The 7,976-nt window shown below is 48.2% G+C and overlaps 1 protein-coding gene across 5 annotated transcripts in view; it reads left to right on the top strand.

Annotated features, from left to right (window-relative positions):
- Positions 1 to 7,976, top strand: part of IFT140 (intraflagellar transport 140) — an 80,091-nt gene that overhangs the window by 67,135 nt on the left and 4,980 nt on the right. For all 5 annotated transcript variants that reach the window (XM_027665781.1, XM_027665779.1, XM_027665780.1 and 2 more), the window contains exons 19-21: positions 4,130 to 4,307; positions 6,463 to 6,653; positions 7,689 to 7,784. In XM_027665781.1, the coding sequence (XP_027521582.1) occupies positions 4,130 to 4,307; positions 6,463 to 6,653; positions 7,689 to 7,784 (465 nt within the window). The remainder of the gene's footprint in view (positions 1 to 4,129; positions 4,308 to 6,462; positions 6,654 to 7,688; positions 7,785 to 7,976) is intronic.

Here is a 7,976-nt window from a genome sequence, read left to right as displayed (position 1 = left end):
TCTCCTTCTCCTTCTCCTTCTCCTTCTCCTTCTCCTTCTCCTTCTCCTTCCTTTCCCTTCTCTTCCTCCCCCTTCCCCCTGCCTGCTCCTGCTGGGTACCATAAGTGCTGCTATTCATTTGGAAGGCAAATCTCTAACATATAATGTGGTGTTATAAAAAGTGTCTGTTGTCCCTGGTCACTGCAGTGTGGAGGTGCTGGCAGTGGCTTTGCAGGGTGAAGGTAAAACAGGTTCTGGCTGAAGGTCCCTATGTCTTTCTTCAGGAGCTGTGGAGGATCGGTCCCACTGTCCTGGCCCCAGCCAGGTTTGGGAACGTGGATTTTCTGTGTTATCCCCTAGGGTTTTGGTGACACAGGGTCTGTGCCATTGCTCAATGCTCTGTGGTGGTCTGTGGTTTGTGCCTGTTGAGTGAGACCCTCTGTGGTAGTTTGTTTTTGTAAAGTACTTTGGATTTTTTTATGTTTCACAGGGTGGTGTTTCTCTGGCACCTTTCTAGATCTTTATTAAGATATAATAAACAATATATTCAAATAATAAATACAAACAAATACATTGATGAGGACAAGAGGAAATGGCCTCAAACTGTGCCTGGAGAGATTTTGGTTGAATATTGGGGAAAATGTCTTCATGGAAAGGATTCCCAGGCATTGGAACAGGCTGCTCAGGGCCATGGTGGAGACACCATCCCTTCACAAAGTGTGTGGATATGGCACCTGGGGACATGGTTTAGTGATGAACACGGTGGTGATGCTGGATTGATGGTTGGACTCGATCTGAGAGGGTTTTTCCAACCTTGGTTAGTCTGTGATTCTGTGATTCCATGTAATGGATGCACATGGATGTTGCTGTGTCAGAAATACTTGTGTACCTCAGCAGCAGTAGGGGGAGTGTGGTGCTAAGATGAAAGGTCTCCCAAAGCAGAAACAGTTGTCTAATATTTTGCTCCATGAAGAAAATTACAATAATACGTGTATGCAGTGTCCTTCTTATGAGAGATGTGTCTGCTAGAGAAAACCAGCCTCTGCTGCAGCTCCACAGGGACCAGGGACGACTTGGCTGTGGGCTTTGCCCTGTCCAGCTGCTGACCAAACCCAGGGGGGTACAGGAGTCCTCTGGGCACAGCAGGGCTGGGTTCTTTAGGTGAAACACTCCTTCAGGTGGTTCTGGAGGGCAGACGCAGGAGAAGGGATGGTCAGAGGGAGGCAGTGGTCTCACGTGTCATGGGTACTTGTGCTGGGTACTTGTGCTGGTGAGCTGCTCTGATCATGTCTCTTAGAATCATGGAATGGTTTGAGTTGGAAGGGACTTTAAGGACCATCTAGTACCGACCCCCTGCCATGGGCACAGACACCTTTCTTTGGTGTCCCTCTTGTCTCTTGCTGTGGTCTCTGTGCTGGATGAGTCAACGCAAACTCAGCTCTGCTCTGCTCTGAACACTCCCAAATTCAGTGTCTTTGGTCAGGTTTGACCCCAGTGTGCTCATCCCCAGCTGGGGCTGGCAGGATAAAACCAACCACAGAGCACATTGACTGGAGAAGTTTCTCCCTCTGAGTTTGTTGCTGCTCCCAGACAGCCTGGAGCCTCTCAGGTTCATTTGGCAAATGGTTTGGAGTGGAGGGAGAAGAGGTGGGATGGCAGAGCCCCAGCTCCTCAGGGCAGAGGCACCTGGGTGTCCAGGTGGCCCACAGACAGGTTGAGGGGTGCAAGAGCTGCCAAAGAGGAGTCCTGGGGAAGCAGCTCCCACTGAGTTTTGACACTGGCAGGAGCTGTTGCCATCCAGGAAAGCATAACGGAGCCGAGATGATGAGCAGCAACTCCCAAATCCTACTGTGACTCTCGCACGCTGTTATCTTTTAACTTTGTACTTTAAAATACACTCTGTTGTCTGTTTCCTTTCAAAAGTTTCCACTCCCTGTAGTCTAAATAAGAATCCTCATCCGCTCTCCTGTTCGAGCCCATGAACTCTCATCTTCCTGCACGAAGGGACTACTGAGCTGTCAGAGCTCTGAAAAATAAAGACTTTGATTTCCTTTCAGAAACTCACTGTTAGTCAGCTTGACAAAGCCCAGCACAGACGTGCGTTCCTTCACCCAGAGCCAAATGGCTGTTGGCAGCTTCTTCTGGCACACTGCAGAACTTGGAAAATGCATTTCTTCTCCCTGTGTGCTGTGAAGTGCAGCTGTGCCCAGCTTTTCCTAGGGACAGAACTCACTGGCCATGTTGATCACAGCTGGGTGACCGTAACTAGCACCATGTTAATCATGTCAGTGTTCTTTAAAGGTGTTTTCCCACTTTTCCCAATTCCAGATGACTGGAATAGAAGAGAAACCAGTTCCATCTTTTCAGAAATTAGGAAGGTCACATCTGCTGACACAAGGCATCATTTCTGTACTGAGTGGCACAGAAGGATCTAGTGCTGGTTTCTGTCAGGCCCTTCCATGTCATGCTTTTCTAAACCAACTAGAGGGGGGACATTTTCACTTCTGATCCTGCTTTATTTTCTCTGCACTGTTTGGCCTTGATGAAGTCTATGTCACATATTTATGCTGATTACTACCTGAAAGCTTTATACCAGTTGCACTGTAAATAAAAGATGCTCTAATTGTAAAGTAAATTAGGCAAAATATATTTCCTGTGCCTTTCTTTAGTGCAAGTGTTGGAGAGCACGTCGTGGCTCTCCTGCTCTGCTGCTTCCCGGTTAGTCACTTTCCCCTGTTTATGCAGGGCTTTCCCACAGCTGCTGCAAACACAGAAACCTTTTAGTAAGAGGAAAACTGGAAGGGAATTTGGTGGCAGGACTTGAAATGCCGTTCTATTCTATTATTTTCTTCTTTTTTCCCCCTGCTTTTATAACTTAGATCTTTACTTCCTGCCGTGGTGGTGCCTGAGCACTGCACTGTTGGGGGTGCCTGGGCACCCCCTCCGCTGGGGGTGGCGTGCTGAAAAAAACCATATTTTCAATGCTCACAGCTTTTATTAGTCAAACAGATTGCATGTAATTCTGAAGAGCCTCAAATGTGAATAGAATGTGTGCAAATCTTTGCTTGTCCCCCACTGTGATGGTCAGTTGTGTTGTGGTCCTACTGTGCCTGCCATTCCCGCCGGGAGCGTGGTGCTCCACCCGTCCCTGCCTTGCCTGGGCAGAAGACTTTGCAGTGGGTAACTGTAAGCTTGTAGCCCTGACTAGTTCTCATTCTGTGCATCACAAAGCCCAGTTTTGCCAGTTTTATGCAAGTTTTAAAGTAGAACATGATCGTTTGGTCAGTTGTTTCCTCGTTCCCTGTTTCTGAGTGCAACTGTTGGGCTCCCAGTAGCTGTTCCATGTTTGAACTACTCAGGACAGCAGCAGGATGTTTCCAGTGTGAAGTTTATGTACATAAGACTTTTCTCCTGCTTTTAATTTTGATTTCTGAACATTGACTTGGGGGTATTGTCAGTGTCTATAGGTTGCAGCTACAGCAAGAACCACAGAGATGGGCACTTTATGTATGTGCAAACACGGAATCACAGATGGGTTTGGGTGGGAAGGGACCTTAAAGACCATCTAGTTCTATCCCATACCACGGGCAAGGACACCTTCCACTAGACCAGGTTGCTCCGAGATCCGTCCTTGGACACTTCCAGGGGTGGGGCAGCCACAGCTTCTCTGGACAACCTGTGCCAGGGCCTTACCACCCTCACAGGGAAGAATTTCTTCCCAATACCCAATCTAAATCTCCCCTTTTTCAGCTTAAAGCCATTCCCCCTTGTCCTGTCACTCCAGGCCCTTGTCCAAAGTCCCCCTCTAGCTCTCTTGGAGCCCCTTTAAGCCCGGGAAGGGGCTGTCAAGTCTCCCTGGAGCCTTCTCTTTTCCAGGTGAACACCCCCAACTCTCCCAGTCTGGCTCCAGAGGTGTAACTGCAGTTGTTTAGACATTGGTGCAAATCAAACCCCACAATGTTTCCTTAAGCCTGGGGTCATCAAGCTCAGGAACTGCCCTTTGTGTGTGAGCCTGTTTCTGTTCCTCTGCAATCTTCACAGAGCACCTGCAGTCTCTGTGGCACCCACTGAGTCCTGATGGTTCCTTGCTCTCCTCGCCCCTCCCCTGCCTCCCCTGACACAGTGACAACTCTGCTCTTCTCTCCTGCAGTGAGGCCGTCTGGGAGAGCATGGCTCGCATGTGTGTGAGGACTCAGAGGCTCGAGGTTGCCAAAATCTGCCTGGGGCACATGGGCCACGCCAGAGGAGCCAAGGCACTGCGGGAGGCTGAGCAGGAGCCAGAGCCTGAGGCCAGGGTGGCCGTGCTGGCCATCCAGCTGGGAATGCTGGTAAATCCCGAGCTGGGCAGGGTTTATATCAGAGTTCTGCTCTCATGTGAAAAACTGCTGAATGAAAGAAACTGCTCACTGAAGGAGACATCTTTTAAGGATGGTTTATGTGTGATGCATTTAACAGAAAACCTGTTATCTTGAGGCATAAGTCTCTTTCAAGCTTAATCATTCTCGTTTTGAATGCATTAAAAAGGGATGTATTTTATTGTAGCTAAAATGTTTCCACAAACATATTTTAAGGTCTGATATGGGAAATGCAAGTTACATTTTGACACGTTTATTTGTAGAGTGAAAGGCTAGAGCTGTGTGCTGCCACAGAGCGAGGGCTGGCCCGAGGTGTTGAAGGAGTTTAGGCAAAATAGATGTTTCTGTTGGGGCTGGAGAGCTCTGGTCAGTCACATTCGCTGCCTGTGCTGTCCCAAGGATGCCTGGTCACCCAGATTTCCATCCTGTGTGAGCAAGAACTTGGTCAGAGGTCATGGTCAGGCTGCTCCACAGAGTTTGGTGTATGGGACAACTGTCCCTCATTCCTCCACCTGGAGCCCAGCCTGGCAGCAAATGCCCCAAAGTGGACCTTGCCTTTCCCATGTGTCCGTGTCTGAGCCCACCCTCCCTGACTGCCAAGAGAATGGAGATCTAAGCTGGGTTTGAGACCAGCATTGTCATGTGGATTGAAAATTGAGTGGTGCTGTTGAGTTAGAGGTGTGCGTATTCCACTCATTCACATCTTCATCAATGATCCGTAATAAAAACACGTATTTCTAGTTTGGGAACCATAAGACATCCAGGTATCTCATCTGTAAGAGGGAAAAACTGGGAAAGAATTGATGAAATACCCCACAGTCTACAGGAAATAATGATAAAAAATGGCAAAGTGCTATGACAGCAAAAATCTGATTAGGGCTGTGTTTGAGGAGACGCCACATCCTGAGGCCTAGGTTTGGTAACTCCTGTCTGTGTATTCAGGGCAGCTACAGCTGGAATGTGATGTCCACCCTTAAGTATCTCATTAGCAGAAAAAAAATGTTGATGAACTGGAAGAAGTTCAGAGAAAACCAGTGCAAATTGTTCAGCTCTTGGAAAGGTTTCACAGGCAAGGAAATCTTTAAGATGGCCCAATAGTTAGAATTTGGCTTGAAAAGGTGTTTAGCAGTCTACAACTATTTGAAGATCATAAATGTTGGAGAGATAGAGAGTAACCATTCTGAGTTAAAATTAAGAAAAAAAGAAAAATTCAAACTAAATGTTTGGAAAAGCTTCCTGGCAGAGAAAGCCATGAGGCTGAAAAGTGTCAGTGCTTCTTCACTTGGATATTTAGATCTGTTGAGAGAGGTGGAGGGGAACTGCAGCAAAACAAATGCAGTTCCACTGTTTTTTTCCATCTCGTACAGAATCCTAGGGCAGGCATCTTCCTTTTCCACTTTCTATGCTTTTTTGAATTTGAAACAATGAGACAGAAACTATTTTTCTGTCTTGGACAGATAATCTCAATTTACTAAATATAGCGTTCAGCTGGACAGCAGTTGGGTGGAGCAGGAAAATGCTCCTTCCACAGGAGTGAGTACCTCTCAGAGTGTAAAAATAATAGTTCCAAATTTGCTCGCCCTTGCGTCAGCATCAGCAAAACCCTCCTGTTCTAATTCTGTCATAAACTGATGGCATTTATTCCAAGGAATGGAGCTCAGTTGTCCACAAACAGCGTTGCTGCCTCTCAGACCTGCTGGGAGGTCACAGGGGTTCCCTTGGCTCGTACCACATAAATTCCAAAACCCCAATTGCCAGGACCTTCTCCCAGGCCTCACCCTGGATGGGCAGCATGGCTGTACCCCCCCCAGCATATCTCCCTTGTCTGGTGGTCCACACTCCTGATGGCAGCATTTAATCATCCATGTCTTGCTCCTGTCACCCCCTAGTTGATCCCATGCAATAAATGCCAGGATCTGAGTGCCTTCCTTATTTTTACATAAACATCCTGTTTCCCAGTAACGTGCTATTCCAGGGTACATATATGTAGTTGTTGAGCCCCCTGCCTGAGTGGTTGTTGCTCCGATGGCACTGCAGTGCCCTGTATGGGTGACGTGCTCCGTGGTGCCCGTGGGACCCATGTGAGGTGTGGGCTCGGCTGACGGCATTTCGGGTGCTTCCCCCACAGGAGGACGCAGAGCGACTGTACAAGGCCTGCGGACGGTTCGACCTCCTGAACAAGTTCTACCAGGCCTCCAACCAGTGGCAGAAGGCCCTGGAAATGGCCGAGGCCCAGGACCGGGTCCACCTGCGCACCACCCACTGCAACTACGCGAAGCACCTGGAGGCAGCCGGGGAGCAGAGCCTGGCGCTCGCCCAGTAAGCACCGGCCTGGGTGCCTGGGGCACTGGGAGCCTTCTCCTTGTGCAGGCAGGCAAAGGGGGACGTCTGATGCTGATAATTAATTAAAGGCTTTTCCTGTTTCTGGTGCTTTCTACCTCACAGAGTGAAAGCATTCCCAGTGAAACTTCACAGTACCTTCCCAAGCGAATAACGTGTAGTGTCAGAAAGGTCAAGAGTCTGTCAGGGCCAGGAGCTGAACCTCACTCATATCCAATCCTGTGCTTGTCGCTGGAAGACCGCTTCCCTCTTTTCCTTCCTTTTCCATGACAAAACCACTAGTTTACTTTTCCTGAGAGTCCCAGACACAACTACTGGAGCAGAATTTAGTTTGCCTTGGTTGCTTCTGGCATCTGGTCCTCTCCTGTGACCGCTGAGTCCATGAGAAGCTAAGGGAGGGGACTTTTAATGTCTTAGATTTTTTGTCTGAAATCTTGCTTTTATATCAGTTTTACCATATGAAGTCTCTGTAATAATACTAATACTAATGATGATAACAATGATGATGACAGTAATAATAATACAATAATGTCACTGCTGTTCAGAGTCAAAGCAGAGCTCTGCTGTGCTCAGGCAGACCCACTGGGGGCCATGGCAGGCAGAGGGGTGAGGAAAGGTGGGTGCTGGGCTAAGGGCAGTGGCAGAGGCTGATGTTACAGTGGGTGGCAGAAGGATGAGGTACAATGTGGAGCCCGGGGCTCTTGTGACCTGTTCAGCCACATGTGCTTGGTGTTTAGGGAACTTTCTGGAATATTTCTTTGGGCCAGCACTTTTGAAGTATTTACTGCCCCGTGGTCACAGATCACACCTCCCTCATTCCGGTACCATTGAACTTTTAATTTTTGATGATGGTGGTGGACTGCAACTGGTCTTACAGTGAACTTATACAACTGAAGCAGTTGTTGCCAGTGTTGTCAGTGGATGGCTGGCAAAGAAAAATGGATGTTTTACATAGAAAGTGAGCTAGTAAAGGACGTTGTCATTTCACACGTAATATGTTCTTCTTCTCCACAGCTATGAGAAGTCAGACACACACAGGTTCGAGGTGCCCCGAATGCTCTCTGAAGACTTACAAGCCCTGGAGAACTACGTCAACAAGATGAAAGACAAGTCAGTGCTAGCTCATTCCTTCTCCCACATGGGGCTGTCAGGTCTGAAATACAACTCATGATGAAAGCAGGGATGGAGGAGTGTGACTCCTCTCAGCCACATTCAACCCCTGCCTCATCCATGTTATGATCCTCCCACAGCTTTTCAGGATTATCTTGCTTAAGAACTGCCACACTGGTTCTCCAGGCTGAC

This window comes from Corapipo altera, unplaced genomic scaffold (assembly GCF_003945725.1).
Source record: "Corapipo altera isolate COAL_440 unplaced genomic scaffold, ASM394572v1 146, whole genome shotgun sequence".
Lineage (NCBI taxonomy): Eukaryota > Metazoa > Chordata > Aves > Passeriformes > Pipridae > Corapipo > Corapipo altera.
Note: the sequence above shows the minus strand (reverse complement) of the source record. Positions and strands in the feature narration are given on the sequence as shown.